Source organism: Amblyraja radiata, chromosome 31 (assembly GCF_010909765.2).
Source record: "Amblyraja radiata isolate CabotCenter1 chromosome 31, sAmbRad1.1.pri, whole genome shotgun sequence".
Lineage (NCBI taxonomy): Eukaryota > Metazoa > Chordata > Chondrichthyes > Rajiformes > Rajidae > Amblyraja > Amblyraja radiata.
In genome coordinates this window covers 23,879,710-23,894,747 of record NC_045986.1, presented here as the reverse complement: position 1 = coordinate 23,894,747, position 15,038 = coordinate 23,879,710, and the positions used below count along the sequence as shown (strand labels likewise).

The following is a 15,038-nucleotide window of genomic DNA, read 5'->3' as shown; positions in this document are numbered from 1 at the left end:
CCCTCTCCTCATCAGTAAGTAACACAAATCCACAGAAAGATGTGTGTGTGTGTGGAGCTCTTGCTTTCCAGCCCTCCCCCTGAATCTGCCCGGGGCTGGGACATCTTTGCATAGCTCCTTGTGTGGAAGGCATGGGCAACAGGTTCAATGAAGCAGGGCATTCCCTGCGGGATGTTGGGGTCGGGGGGGGGGGGGCGGAGGTCGGAGGTGGGGAACGGATGTTTACCTTGGTGTTGCTCTCCAGATCAGTTGTCCACTGCGTGTGGCAGCAAGGGCAGAACATTGCAAACAGTTAAACTCAGTGAGAGAGAAGAGAGAGGAGAGACACAGGGGAAGGCAGACATGTCACACGCTAATCTAAGGAGGCAGTCGCTGACAGGTCAGATTGCCACGTGTCCTTCCCTTGGTGACAGGTGGGACGGTAAAGGCATCTGTAACTCAACCTGTTGGCTGGGAAACTACTTTGCTTCTACATCCCACCTGACCTGGCTGCAATGTTGATTGAGCTTCAAGCCTCAGCTCCGTCTCCACCACCACCATTTCCTGGTTACCCCATTTCAGAGCCATGTTAAAGCTTCTCCTATTTTGTTCCGATTCACCCTCCATGGGTCCATTGCAGATGTTAAACATAATTGTAACTCAGTCGAGGTCAGAATTGCTCATGGCTCTTCGGATTTTAACTGGCCATTTTGGGATGGTCATCTCCTTCGGGAGTGCCGGGCCAGTTACATAATAAAGCTGTGGCCCCTGTGGTGACATGAGGGTGAACGGCTTGTTTATTTATGCTTGGCTGACAAGAGACTCGCCAAGCCGTGTCCGGCTGGAGGAAGCCAGTTACAGGCACATTGTGTGCAGAGGACGCCAAGCTGAGACTTCCTGTGGGTCAGATGGAGTAGATGTGTCTCTGGAGCGTGCAAGGGGCAGGGGTCTCCGCTTGGCGAGGCACCACTGTGGTCACCCCTCCCCTCAGGCCAGCACTTGCAGCTACTCTAGTTCCTCTAGTCTGAGGGTCTCTGTCCCACACTGACAGAAGAAGGCTTTGTGAGGGGTGAGGGGATACAGAAAAGTGTGGCCTGAGAATTAGAATCCCCCGCTTTACACCACCCGCTCCCCTCTCACAGTTGGATGTGGAGCTTGACCCATTACGGATCCGTGCATAACAGTGGGCGAGCATTGGGAAACTGAAGCAAGTGTTAAACCCGGCCTTAAAATGTAAATACTTCCTTCTTGTCGTATGGGAATCTGTTGGGAGTGATTGGTTTGCCATTAGTTGGTGGTGTTTGGCATTTCATTGCGAGTTGGTAATGGTTAGTTTGCCAATACTAGTTGGGAGCGGTCGGTTTGTCATCACTAGTTGGGAGCGGTTGGTTTACCATTACTAGCTGGTAATGGTTGCTTTGCCATCTCTCATTGGGAGCGGTTGGTTTGCCGTTACTAGTTCAGAGTGGTTGGTTTGCCATTGCTAAATGTGCTGGTACCCAGGTCAGTTTTACGGAAATTATTTCAATCTCCACTCACTCAAACCGTGAGGTATGTTAAGCCTTCAAACCCAACTGCAGGTAAGTCATAGGAGCAGAATCAGGCCATTCGGCCCATCAAGTCTTCTTCATCAATCAATCAATCATGGCTGATCCATTTTTCCTCCTCAACCTATTCACCTGCCTTCTCCCCATAATCTTTGAGCCCCTTACTAATCAAGACCCTCCTTGCACAATACCCAATGACTTGGCCTCCACAGCTGTCTGTGGCAATGAATTCCACAGATTTACACCTTCTGACTAAAGAACTTCCTCCTCATCTCCTTTCTAAAGGTACGTCCTTTTATTCCGATGCTATGCCCTCTGGTCCTTGACTCTCCCACTGGTAGAAACATCCTCTCCACATCCACTCTATCCAGGCCTTTCACTATTTGGTAAGTTTCAATGAGATCCTGAGATTCTGAACTCATGCATTTGCTGCTATGAACCATTTCGACGTCTTAGAGGGAGAAAGAAATGAGCTTTGAAACATTAGGTGGGCAGGGAATGAGAAACTAGAGAGCAAACAGTCCCATATCCTCCTTGTGACAATTTTCTCAAAGTGAAGGAGATGGCGGATCTACACTAGGCAAGGTGTTCAGTGTTGGGCAGTGGGTTCAGGCTTTGGCTGGGCAAGGAGTTGCTAGCCAGAGGAACAAGTCGATCTACAAAGCAAAAGACAGGTCAACAAAATGGTCCATTCAGGTCTTACCCGTGGAAAAGATTGGAGACTTGCTTCGGATTTCCTCCATCTTTTGTACAAACAATGAGTTCATTTCGCGTTGCAGGGTGCCTGGACACTTTGCTGGGTCCCGTGGCAAGTGGTGAGAGTGCTCCAGACCACCCACACCCTCCGGGCGTGCAGACCCGGGCGAGTCACAGCCCTTGGTGGTGACCTTCGACCGCTGGCCTTCTCCGCCGCTGCAGCCGACACTGCGAGCAACCTGGCGTCGCCACCTCTGCTGGGGTTGGCACTGGACGGCCTGCCCAGAGGAAATCAGCCACTCGCCCTCAGAGGAGGCACACTGACGTACCCGCTGTGACGCCGCCAGGGAGGCCGGCTTGTGCAGGTGATCTCTCCACTTGCGTTCTAGGTCAGGGCTCTCCCGAGAACCAATGACGCATTTCATGCAACTGGTGGCCACGCCAATCCTACCGCAGCCATTTATGGCACACCTGGTGAACACTCCTTGCCTCTGCTCCTCGGGCTCCACAATGCGCACTCGGTTTGCCCGCCTTAAGGGCTCGCTAAACACCACACCCTCTGGCACATTAGTCACACGTTGCTTCTGACCTTCCCCCGACCCCCGGCCTGACCCCTTACCTTTGACGGCCTCCGTCGGCACCTCCCTATGGGGGCCGGCCCTGTCACCACCTTCTGGAGCTGCCTCCACGCCTTCTGCCTCCTGCTCGAAGCGGGGCTGCGAGGTGTCGTCAGACTCACTTGCTCCCTCCGAGCTGCAATCCTTGGTGTCTAGAACAATGTGCGGGAAGCCCTTCTTGCCCTTCTGCTGCCCTTTGGTGGGAGCGCTCGCTGTCCGGCGCAGGATGTGACTACTAAAAGAGTGTTTGCGGGTGAGCATTACAGCAACATGACTGTCCAGCGAAGCCTGCTTTGGATTTCTGTGGAAAAGCCCCTTTAATCCCATGACTTGCTTGATCTGCGGGAAGAGACAAAACAAAACAAAAGACTCATTTTGAGGATTAATCTTAGGCCCCAATGTGGTTGCAAATCTAACAGTAGATCTATCTGAAGTTGAGCCCATTGAGTCAATGGTTCACACAACATTAAAAGGGATTTGCAACCATTTTATACATACCTGCCTCTTAAGAGTCATGGAGCTGTGTGGCATGGAAAGAAGCCCTTCGGCCCACCTTGTCCTTGCTGACTAAGTTGGCATATTGGGCAGGTCCCATTTGCCTGCATTTGCCCCATAGCCAAACTCTTCCTATTGCAGTTTGAGGAAGGGTTCCAGCCCAAAATGTCACCTGTTCCTTTTCACCAGAGATGCTGCCTGACTGGCTGAGTTACTCCAACATTTTGTGCCTCTCTTCAATATAAACCAGCATCTGCAGTTCCTTCCTACACCTTCCAATTCATGTATCTGTCTACAATGCTTTCATTGGCATTGTCCAATTTAATCCATTTCCCTTGCAAGAACTCTCGTTCTTTAAATATCTAATCAATATTGTTAGCCACGTGTCCTCTTTACTAATCTTCCTGCATTGGAAACGCCCTCTGCTATATTCCACTATCAAAACGCATCCTAATTTTGCTCATCTCATCCTCCGGTGGGCCGTGGGAAGTAAAGCATTTGGCGCGGCCTTAATTCCACTGACTAGGGGTCTTCAACAGGTTTCAAGGATCAGCTATGCCAATGAGTGGTGAATCTGTGGGAGTGGTGAATCTGTGGAATTCTCTGCCACAGAAGGTAGTTGAGGCCAGTTCATTGGCTATATTTAAGAGGGAGTTAGATGTGGCCCTTGTGGCTAAAGGGATCAGGGGATATGGAGAGAAGGCAGTACAGGATACTGAGTTGGATGATCAGCCATGATCATATTGAATGGCGGTGCAGGCTCGAAGGGCCGAATGGCCTACTCCTGCACCTATTTTCTATGTTTCTATGTTTCTATGAGCGAGTGGAGCTGCCTGCTCACAGCTCCAGCGACACAGGTTCAATCCTGACCTCGGATGCTGTCTGTGTGGAGGTTGCTTGCTTTCCCTGTGACCGTGTGAGTTTCTCCCAAATGCTCTGGTGTCCTCCCACATCCCAAAGACCTCCGTCCGGGCTGGCAGGTTAAAAGCCACTGGGAATCACCCCAAGTGGGTGAGTGGTTGAACCCGGGAAATTAATGAGAATGTGGGAAGAATCAGAACAAGGGGAGTCAGAACCCGACAACATAGGTTTAGGTTGAGAGGGTAAACATTCAACAGGAACCTGAGGGGCAATTGTTTCACACAAAGGGTCCTGTTTATATGGAACGAGCTGCCAGGGAAGGTAGTTGAGGCAGGTGGAATAACAACATGTAAATGATATTCGGACAGGTACAGGGTTGGCAACAGTTGACAGGACTTTGGCCAAATGGGACTCATTTGGTTGTAGCTTGGTTGGCATGGACAGGTTGGTCTGAAAGGCCTGTTGCCCTGCTGTGTGACTGAATCTAAATGGGATCCATGCAAATGGGTGTTTGGTGGCATCGACTCCGTGGGCCAAAGAGCCTGTTTCTGTACTCTGTACCTCTATAACTCTCAGTGTTATTGTTAATGACTGTCACAGCCCACTTTACACAAGCTCAGTGTGTCCTATCTTCTTCTAATTATCCTCTTTAATAGAAACATAGAAACATAGAAAATAGGTGCAGGAGTAGGCCATTCGGCCATTCGATATGATCATGGCTGATCATCCAACTCAGTATCCTGTACCTGCCTTCTCTCCATACCCCCTGATCCCTTTAGCCACAAGGGCCACACCTAACTCCCTCTTAAATATAGCCAATGAACTGGCCTCAACTACCTTCTGTGGCAGAGAATTCCAGAGATTCACCACTCTCTGTGTGAAAAATGTTTTCCTCATCTCGGTCCTAAAAGATTTCCCCCTTATCCTTAAAACGTGACCCCTTGTTCTGGAACAACTGCAGCCCTGTGATTCACCGTGATGACATTAGTACCATGTTATCTAATAGTACCACTATTATCTAAATGGTGGCCGACTAGGAAAAGGGGAGATGCAGCGAGACCTGGGTGTCATGGTACACCAGTCATTGAAAGTGGGCATGCAGGTGCAGCAGGCAGTGAAGAAAGCGAATGGTATGTTAGCTTTCATAGCAAAAGGATTTGAGTATAGGAGCAGGGAGGTTCTACTGCAGTTGTACAGGGTCTTGGTGAGACCACACCTGGAGTATTGCGTACAGTTTTGGTCTCCAAATCTGAGGAAGGACATTATTGCCATAGAGGGAGTGCAGAGAAGGTTCACCAGACTGATTCCTGGGATGTCAGGACTGTCTTATGAAGAAAGACTGGATAGACTTGGTTTATACTCTCTAGAATTTAGGAGATTGAGAGGGGATCTTATAGAAACTTACAAAATTCTTAAGGGGTTGGACAGGCTAGATGCAGGAAGATTGCTCCCGATGTTGGGGAAGTCCAGGACAAGGGGTCACAGCTTAAGGATAAGGGGGAAATCCTTTAAAACCGAGATGAGAAGAACTTTTTTCACACAGAGAGTGGTGAATCTCTGGAACTCCCTGCCACAGAGGGTAGTCGAGGCCAGTTCATTGGCTATATTTAAGAGGGAGTTAGATGTGGCCCTTGTGGCTAAGGGGATCAGAGGGTATGGAGAGAAGGCAGGTACGGGATACTGAGTTGGATGATCAGCCATGATCATATTGAATGGCGGTGCAGGCTCGAAGGGCCGAATGGCCTACTCCTGCACCTAATTTCTATGTTTCTATGTTTCTATGTTTCTATGTTAGTAACATGCCTGGAGACTGTTGCAATCCATGAAGCTGTGGGTGAAGGAACCCCCCCTCACTTTCTGTCTGGGTTTCATTCCCACCTGAGATGCCAAAGGGAAAAATTGGAGATTGCTAACATTACTGCAGCCATCCCAAGTCGTACATCATCGCAATTTGGAAATACATTTGCTGGATCATTGGCCTCACTGGGTCTAAATCCAGGAACTCCCTCCACAACACAATTGCAGCAACTTGATCAGAAGGACCGAAACAGCTCTAGAGAATATGCTCACCTCAATCTGCCCTTTGACACAGAGGGATTGGAAATGAATGCTGGTCTTCAGGGTAGCTCCTTTCACCCATCTCATGACCCAAGCATGCAAGAAAAAGACTTTTCACTCTATAATAACAAACTAAACTAAATAAACTAATCTTACTATTATTTACATCGATTTCAATGTGTATTTCCAAAGATGTGGGCTGACAAATTGCCACTTCCAATGTTACATCACCGGCTAATGTCAAAGATTCGCCAATCGGTCATGATAGATTAAATTTGGCTTGAGAGAGCAGACTGTCAACATGTAAACACACACACACAGTGACACATGTTCATGGAAACAAATGCATCCCATTCACACAGACACACGTTCTCACACACATACAGGTGTGCATGTTAATGATAGTTCATTAATAATATTTGATCGCACGCTGTTCCATCCTGTGCAAGCTTAATACCCAGCGGTATGAATATTGATTCTCTAACTTCAAGTAATCCTTGCATCCCCTCTCTCGCCATCGTTCCCCCACCCATGTCGTTGTACTACTTTCATTGTCTGTACAACTAGTTAACGCCGAGCGCACAGCCAACAACGGACCCTTCCCTTGATCATCTTTCATTCATTTCTTCAATATCTCTCTACATCACCGTCTACATCTCTCGTTTCCCTTTCCCCTGATTCTCAGTCTGAAGAAGGGTCTCCAGGATCAGAGGATCAGAAGGGGAAAGGATTTAATAGGAATCTGAGGGGTAACTTTTTCACTTTTTCAAAGGTGGTGGGTGTATGGAACAAGCTGCCAGAGGAGGCAGTTGAGGCAGGGACTATCCCAACATTTAAGAAACAGTTGGACAGTTACATGGTGAGGACAGCTTTGGAGGGATATGGACCAAATGCAGGCAGGTGGGACATGTTGGCTGGTGTGGACACGTTGGGCCGAAGTGCATGTTTCCACACTGTATCACTATGACTCCATGACGTGGAACGTCACCTATTCCCTTTCCCTGGAGATGCTGCCTGATTTACTCCAGCTTTCTATGTCTGCCTTCTCTATGTTATCGTGTTGGCTGCAGCACTTCAGCCTGTGAGCAGTGCAGTCATTAGCAGAGGTAACAGTGGGGATGTGAAATGTTTGGACGGTGCCCACTCAAGCTGTGAAAGAATGTCAGCGGCACAATTATCGAGTCAACGCAGCGAAGCTGTCTTGGGTCAGGAGGGAACATTTGGAGCTGTGTAACTCTGAGTGGGTGCTGCCAGGGGTCGGCCACAGGTCGGAGAAGTGAAGAATTAGAGGTGATGGTAAAGTCTGTTACTCCAGCTGTGCGATCGGCATGTCCGGATGACTTTGGCCTGAGTGGATATATCTTCCTAAGGATAATGAAATGATGGTGAGAAGTGATGGGAAGCCCTTGCAGTAAACAGGAGGGAGTCCATCAATTAGCTCAGTGTCAATATACAAATGAGGCGTAAATGTACCACTGGAGTTGGCACTGCTGAGAAACCTTGGCACGCGTGGGAGAACTTTAACATATTAATAAACGTTCCAGCTGAAGGCCTTGTTCCTCCAGCCTCAAGCTAGAAGAACAAGGTTTCAGACGTCATCAAGAGGATTCAGGTTTCTGACAGTCACACAAACAACTCACCATATCAGTAGAACCTTTAATCACTTTCCCCTGACTCCCTTAAATGCATCTATCATGTTTCTGCCTCAAACATCAGTGGGCAGCTGCATCTTCCAGCCACTCTCTGGCTAAAGCAGTCTCCCCCGCATTATTTAATTTAGTTGGTTTAGAGATACAGCCTGGAAACAGGCCCTTCATCCAACCGAGTCCGTGCCGCCCAGCACACTAACACTATCCTACACACATTAGAGGCAATTTATAATTTAACCAAGCCAATGAACCTACAAATCTGTACGTCTTGGCAGAGTGTGGCAGGAAACCAGAGATACTGGAGAAAACCCACACAGGTCACGGGGAGAACGTACAAACTCCGCACAGGCAGCACCCATAGTCAGAATCGAACCCGGATCTCTGGCGTAGTAAGGCTGCATCTCTACCACTGGACCACCGTGCTGCTCCGCCCCCACCTTACCGGATTTGCAGATTGCAGCATGTCCCCACGGCAGTCGGAAGCTCTGTAGTTATCCCATGATTGTTTATATATGATCCAGGTCTCTGTCTCCAGCTCTCTTTGTGGTGACTCCCCTTCCCCTCCCACATACACTTGTTCCTCCACCCACAGACCCCTCCGTTGGCTCTTCACTCTCTCTATGGGTGAACTTTACAGTATATAGTCAGAGGTTCTTCCTACTCTCTCTGACCCTTAATTGTTTGAAACCTCTAATTAAGCCTCCTCTGCTCTAATGGATATAACTCCATTCTGTTCGACCTTGCCTCACAGCTCCTGCGGAGGGTGGGGGTGGGGTGGGGACAGGGTTGTTGTTTAGTTCACGGGGTCCGATCGTGTCAGGAACATGGGCTAGCTTTGTACTCACCTCGGCTACAGGGAAGGCAGTATTCGGGGGACTAACGTCAGCCAGTGGCCGACACTCCTGCAGAGTGCAGTCAGATGAACAAAGACACATTTCTCCTCCTGGGTCTCCACATGCTTCCTAAGCAGAAGACTGGCTCAAAGAAACAGGAGAGTGCAATGGTGCCTCGAGTCGAGAGGATGGGGGCTGTCTGGTGTGATCGAGGTGAGGGGAAATTAAAATCTGTCTCCCACACTTAAAGAAACCACTGCAATTACTGAGATACAATTGCTACTTTAATTGATTCGGAGCCAGGGTGTGAAGGAACTGTGGAGCAAGAGCAGGCAAAATGGACTTGAAGTGAAATCAATCCCCATCTAATCGAATGAAGGATAGGCTGGAGGAGCTAAACTCTACCAGTGCGTTTTTCGTTATCCTGAGAAAGCAGAGTCTTGGCATTCACTTCCAGGCTGCAGTTCCCAGACCCATCACCGCATTCTTCTTGTGTATGTTGTAAAGGACAGTAGATCCCAGCATATTCATCCTGCCCTACGCTTCCCAAACCTGAAAAGAAAAGACACAAAGTGCTGGAGTAATTCAGCGGGTCAGTTTACTCCAGCACTTTGTGGCTTTTTTTTTTTCCTTCTGTAAACCAGCATCTGCAGTTCCTGGTGTCTACATCTTCCTAAACCTACTTTTCCTTGGTTGTGTTTTCCTGTATCTTCATGTGACGGCAAGGGCCTGTGAAGGCAAATTTGCGTTAAAGGCAAAGAGATGGATAGGTGGAGGAGGTTGGGGTTAGGGTGGAGGGTGGCGGTGACTTTCTGGTTAGTTACAGATGAAGAATGTTGGGTGGAAAGGAGAAGGCAGCCAGTATGAGTTCTGGTGGCGATCTGGTTGATGTTAGTTCACCATATGTGCGGTGGCACCTTGGGCAAAGCCAAATAAAACCATGCTGTCATGAGAGAATAAAATGCGCTAATCCTTAAATCAATTGGACAGTGATTCAAGAGTTGGAAGTTCACAATTTTCTCTTCCAAAGAAAAAAGCAATGTGTTTGAAACTCTACATATACGGGCAGATCCAGGAGTGTGTTGGAGGCTTTTGAAGTAGTTTTGCCAAATATTTTGGCTGTGCCGTTGCTCGTGAGCTTGTCCAATCTGTGGCCTCGGCTCTGGGACCTAACAAATCAGAACCAGGTGATCAAATTGGCCACACCACTAACTATGATCTTATCAGAGGTTAAGGGGAGAAGGCAGGAGAATGGGGCTAGGGAGAGATAGATCAGCTATGATTGAGTGTCGGAGTAAACCTGATGGGCTGAAAGGCCTAATTCTCCTCCTTAGTGTTAAACTGTCTCCTTGGGTATGTCTTCCTCATGTCAATTGTTGAACGACTGACCTGCAGGCCGGTTGTTGGAGATATGCCAACATGGCAGACCCATTCCACCAGGCATGGGAACCGCGTGGGCTAAACAGGGTGAGCCTTGCTCTAGGAACTGGGGACCCCTAAGGACAGATAGGGCAATGTGCTCCCACCCTTTTCCACACTCTTCCCTCACCCTCTTTCCCGCTGTAGGGGAGTTGCCAGTACAGACTGCCGTCAACAAGGACAGTGTCATTCTGTTGCTTGTTGATGTCCCCCAGGGCCATGGATAACATGGCTGGTCCAAAGCGGACAACGGGATAGAACGAGAAACCAGGGATAGAACCAGTCTCAGGGATCTACCCTTGCATAAAGCCACACAGGAAGGTGTTGAGAAGGAAGGTTTCCTTCAAATACTGCTCCAACTCAAAGGCAGAAATGTACCCCCTCAGCTCCTCCACCCCTACCCCCGAAACCCCCCCCCCCCCCCCCCCCCCCCCCGATACCCCAAAGGTGAAAAGGACAACAGATTGGTGTACAGGGGACAGTTGGAAGAATCTACAGCTTCTGTCTAATAGTACCGGACATGCTCAGCGCACGTAACTCCTGCAGGTCACGAATAACCTACTTTGAAGTTCCATCTGAGAAGACTGAAGCTCAACATGGGCGGAATGCCCCCATGACCAACAATACTCTGGTGCGTGATCTTTGCTACTCCTCAGGGTCAATGTCCTTTAGCCCCACAGTAAGTTGAGCCAGTCCCTGGATGGTGAAGTTGGCCTCTCATGTTGGTGATTTACAGCAGTGGTTCCCAACCTTTTTTAGCTCATGGCCCCCTTGGTATAATTTTTCTGTGGCCCCCCCCGACATTATTAGCGGGGAAAAAGTACTTCAATATTATAATACCTTCCATAAAAATATCAGTGTCTATTAATTGCTCATATATTCTCTTTTATTCTATTCCACAATATTTCAACTACATAGATTTAAATTTATTAGAACTGAAATTTAGAAGGCAACAGGGTGGTAGCTCTGTGGCCCCCTTCATTGAACCTGTGGCCCCCAAAATCCCAATTTTTTTCTGTGGCCCCCCCTGAAATTTGCCCCCCCTGAAATTGTGCCCTCCCCTGAAAATTGGGAATCACTGATTTAGAGCCTGACTTAACCAATGAAAGAGAAACGTCAAGTGTTGGATTGGACAGCCCCGCACTGTTAGCTGGTTAAATGCACACACTCTGAACGACGGCAGCCCCAGACTCTGTGCTGGGATGCTGTGAGCCCTGCTTGGGCCTTTACCCAAGGCTGCAAGCTGCCTTCCCCAGAGCCAGCCCTCAACACCAAGCTGGCTGTAACTCTATCCATTGCACCCTGGATCTGTCAGTGCACTCGGCATTTGTGTGACTGTAAAACACGCACGCAGTACATACCCAAATCAAAACCCTGCAGCTGGAAGTCGGAGAGTCGGTGCAATTAAGATGAAAAAGCACAGGGGGGGGGGCAGAGACTGTGAGACAATTAGATCCATGGATAAGCTGAAAGGAGATGTCAAAAGCAAATCAGAAGCACCGAAGCTAATGATGACGACCAGCGGAAAAGCATGCAGCTTTGTGATCGGTCTCACTACACCTTCCCTGAGTCGGGAGGAACACCTTCAGCGCTCCTAAATACTCTGAGCGTGAGAGAGTGGAGGTTTGACAGAGAGGGTTGCACTGTAAATCACAAACAGACAGAGGGAGAGTTGGTGAGAAACAGATCTTGCATACAGAGGACATCAACATTGCACTGGCAGAAATCTGACACACAAAAATAGACCAAAGCATACAGGAAATACATTGTAGACCCGTCCCTCGCTCAGCAGGGACTGGGCCCGGCTGCTCTGCCGGACCTTGGGCGATTGGGTCAGTGGCGTTCCAGAGAGCCAACATTAATCTGGTCAAAGGTACACAAAAAATGCTGGAGAAACTCAGCGGGTGCAGCAGCATCTATGGAGCGAAGGAAATAGGCAACGTTTCGGGCCCGAAACGTTGCCTATTTCCTTCGCTCCATAGATGCTGCTGCACCCGCTGAGTTTCTCCAGCATTTCTGTGTACCTTCGATTTTCCAGCATCTGCAGTTCCTTCTTAAACAATTAATCTGGTCAACATCCCATGCATGCGCGGCAGCACTCTGCTACAACTGGTGCTACAACTCGGCGGTGGAACCAGTAATGGCATTAGCACCGCGCATTTAGAAAGCAGCTGCCGGTTATTGGGGTTATTGTATTTGCACACAGACTTCGGGACAAGGATCGTCGCGGAAGGTTGCCTGGAGATTAATAACGGAGGCATTGAAGCCAATCACTGGAGAAAGGCATGTGTAAGTGTTCCGGGGGAATAACAGATACTGTGCTGCCTCTGTGCTTGCAATCCTACCAACAACAGCCGCAGCAGACCCAGGCACAGGTAAAATAAGACCTGTCAGCTTTTAAATTCTTCACAAATCCCTCAGAAATGTCTTAAAACGGTTGACAGACGTTGAATAATTCCACAGTGTGATCACCCACACCTTGGATGGAGCATGAACTGATATAAATATACCAATGAAAAATATTCACAGTCTGTCTAGTCCAACTAACTTTGACCATAGGGATGTGGGTGTGGAGAATGCGAGTGAGATATCAGGACGGCTCCCTGGAATTCCTGGGAAGCCTGGAGTCTCTGGCATCCTCCGGAACTATTGGAGCAGGCAGACAGGGTCTAGGTGTGACCTCTCGAATGTAAGGGGGCACCTTTGTCTCGTTGGCACTGCGTTGGTAACACAGGCCTATATTATGTGTCCAAGTCTCTGGAATGGGCCTTCAACTCACAACCATTGTGAGTCAGAGGCAAGGGTTACATCGATAGGACCAGTTCCTCGGGAAAATGGAATTTGGTTTGTAGCGAGCAAAGTAATGGACATTTCATCAGAAAGTCTTTCATTCCTAGAACGCCCTCCGCCCCCTCCCTTTTTTTTAATCCCTCAGCTCAGATGAAACATGGGAATCTCCCTCTCCAGATAGCAAGGCCTCGGAGTTGATTCAGTGTACAAGTAGGGACATACTCAGATCAGACACCACACAAGAAAAAAAAACATCTACAAAGGACAACAATTAAATCTGTAAGAAAGGAGAACAAAAAGTGGAAAAGTACAGTGAGAAGTAGTAAAAGCATGAGAGGTTTGACAGAAGGGAATTGCTGGGAAGTCAGACTGCCAGAGCCATTTACTTTTCCACAAGAACTTAGAAGATGTGAGCAGGGGTGTAGTCCACCAGCGATTCAAACATGGCCAGCTGATCAACATGATCACAGCTGATCCACGCCAGCCTCATCTTCTCTTCTGAGCCTACTTTCCAAATCCCGCAATTCCTCGATCTTTCAAATATTTACCCATCTCCAGTCTCACAATCCGGCCTCTTCCTGGCTCTGGGGTGGAGAATTCCAGAGATTCTCCAGCCTCCAAGGGAAGCATTTTTCTACTCACTCCAGATGTGAATGACTATTAAACTCATTGGCTATAAGGTCTTAAAACCATACGGCATGGATATTGGCCCTTTGGCCCAAACTGCCCATGCCAACCAAGATGCCCCACCTTCACTAGTCCCACCTGCCTGCGTTTGGCCCGTATCCCTCTAAACCTTTCCAATCCATAGTTTATCACCCTTTAGGCTGGGAGTTTCTCTATCACTCTATCCCAGTGATTGGGAGTTTCACAAGTTTCTCCCTGATATTTTAAATGACCCCCCCCCCCCCTCTGTTATTTAAGGGATAATTCCATACCCTCTACTGTGAAGCTGGACACAAACATCTGATACATTGACGTGCCCCAGTTTGTTGTTTCCGGTTATTAATTCACCAGCCTGTTGTTCAGAGGTCCTGCAGTTTCCTGAGCTGACTTCTTCCTATTTATATACCTGTAGAGACTCTGACTGTTTTGTTATGACACGCAGGTTTTCTCTCAAATTCAATTTTCTCCTTTAATACGTTTTTTTGCTCTTTGGCTGATGGATTCTAACAACCTCTCAGTTCTCTGGCCCATCACCAGGGTAGCTTGCTACTTTGTAAGCGCTGCTTTTCAACCTAACATTATACTTGTCCTTTGCTAACCACAGACTGTGCCTCCTAATGTGCTATTTATGTGTAATTTGAGTTGCTTCTGTGTTGACTGAGTCTCTGATGCTGCTGTAAGCAGGGTTTTCGTTGTATCTGTACCTCACTGTTCTTGTGCCTTTGACAATAAACTCAAATTGATTTCACCTCGTTCTTATTGAATCCCTCTTTGTAACTAGCTGAGTATTATGGACCGGCTGTTTAAATATCTGCGTCTGTTCATCTGCTGAGCTTATTTTAAAGCTGTTCGCTGTACCTCGGTACAGGTGACAATTACCTGAACTGAATTTTCCAGTGCAGCTTACATAATTCCACCTTCATATCATCATAATCGCCCTGACTTAAGCGGTGTTCACTCTGAACTACATATCCGGTATCACTTTGTGGTGAGCACTTTTCCCCTCTCACTTATAGCTACGCCTTCTAGACTTTGACATTGTCACCTTTGGGCAGCTCTGTACAAATACACCAGCCTCACCCCTCACGATCATCAGGTCACAATCCCGAACCCTTCTCTCCAGCATTGTTCTGGCAATAGTTGACCCCGTGCTAAAAGGCAGCTCACCGCTGCAGATCGCACAAACTGGGGGGGGGGCAATATAACAGGGCTTGCAGGGTTCGGACCCTCGTCCCATCAACAAACAGAACAAAACACACGGGGCAAAACTAAACAACATGAGGCTGAGAATGTTTCTGAAATAAAAGAGGATCATCTCTTGTGTACAGATGTTAACCATCTGAATGACGAATGGAGAGGAACAAAATGAGGATGTCAGGTTCACTTATGTGGATGGCTGCGAGCAGTCTACACATCATCATCCTGGTT

The 15,038-nt window shown here is 48.2% G+C and overlaps 1 protein-coding gene across 4 annotated transcripts in view; it reads right to left on the bottom strand.

The window, feature by feature from the left end:
• The window catches only part of plch2 (phospholipase C eta 2), a 211,805-nt gene that overhangs the window by 8,675 nt on the left and 188,092 nt on the right, over nucleotides 1-15,038 (bottom strand). For all 4 annotated transcript variants that reach the window (XM_033048120.1, XM_033048121.1, XM_033048122.1 and 1 more), the window contains one exon: nucleotides 2,842-3,178. In XM_033048120.1, the coding sequence (XP_032904011.1) occupies nucleotides 2,842-3,178 (337 nt within the window). The remainder of the gene's footprint in view (nucleotides 1-2,841; nucleotides 3,179-15,038) is intronic.